Source organism: Pteropus vampyrus, unplaced genomic scaffold (assembly GCF_000151845.1).
Source record: "Pteropus vampyrus isolate Shadow unplaced genomic scaffold, Pvam_2.0 Scaffold226, whole genome shotgun sequence".
NCBI lineage: Eukaryota > Metazoa > Chordata > Mammalia > Chiroptera > Pteropodidae > Pteropus > Pteropus vampyrus.
Genome location: NW_011889007.1, coordinates 134,260 through 134,927, shown reverse-complemented (window position 1 = coordinate 134,927; position 668 = coordinate 134,260). Strand labels below are relative to the sequence as shown.

General features: G+C 62.6%; 1 protein-coding gene across 1 annotated transcript in view; it reads right to left on the bottom strand.

Moving 5' to 3' along the window:
• The window catches only part of UHRF1 (ubiquitin like with PHD and ring finger domains 1), a 30,626-nt gene extending 30,340 nt beyond the window's left edge, over positions 1-286 (bottom strand). Inside the window, exon 1 of the mRNA XM_023538593.1 lies at positions 120-286. Coding sequence (XP_023394361.1) covers positions 120-272 — 153 coding nt within the window. The 5' untranslated portion in view covers positions 273-286. The remainder of the gene's footprint in view (positions 1-119) is intronic.
• Positions 287-668: the final 382 nt, after the last annotated feature.

Below are 668 nucleotides of genomic sequence, written 5' to 3'. Positions count from 1 at the left end.
GTGAAGCGGGACCAGGCGAGGGGGGAGAGCGGGTGTGCTGGTGGCCGCCAAGGAGCAACGCCTGGGCGAGACGAGAACAAAGGTGCTGAGCGGGCGGGCAGCCTGCGGGGCGGGTTTACCTGCTTGCCCCGGTAGAAGAGCCTCTGCAGGCCCGGCTCCACGTGGAACAGCTCCTGGATCTTCTTCCTCAGCTCTTCCACCTTGGTCAGCCTGGACAGCGAGTCCACGGTGTGGGCGACCTTCCCATCCATGGTGCGAACCTGGATCCACATGGCGTCCGCTGGTGCTGAGAAGGGCAGAAAACGGGGGCCTCGGTCAGTCCTGAGGCCGCCACCACCAGCCGGCCCTGCCATACTCGGGTCATCCTTGCTTTTGTCCAGTCCGTGGACACCAGGAAACTCTGGGAACGCCCTCTCAGGCCCCTTGTCCCCACAGACCGCCAGAGCTGGCACAGGGCCCAGCGGAGTAAATGAAGTAGTTAGTGCGTTAATGACTAGCACCGGTGGAGGGTTGAGGAGGAAGGGGAAATTAGGGGAAGGAAAACAGCACCTTGGACCACTCCGTCCAACCCACATCCCCCCCGTTTTCGGAGGAAAAAGACACCAACGTCCAGAGCAGGGCAGAGGACACCGCCAAACGGTGCTGGCCGAGTTCGTTCGTCCGTTCGT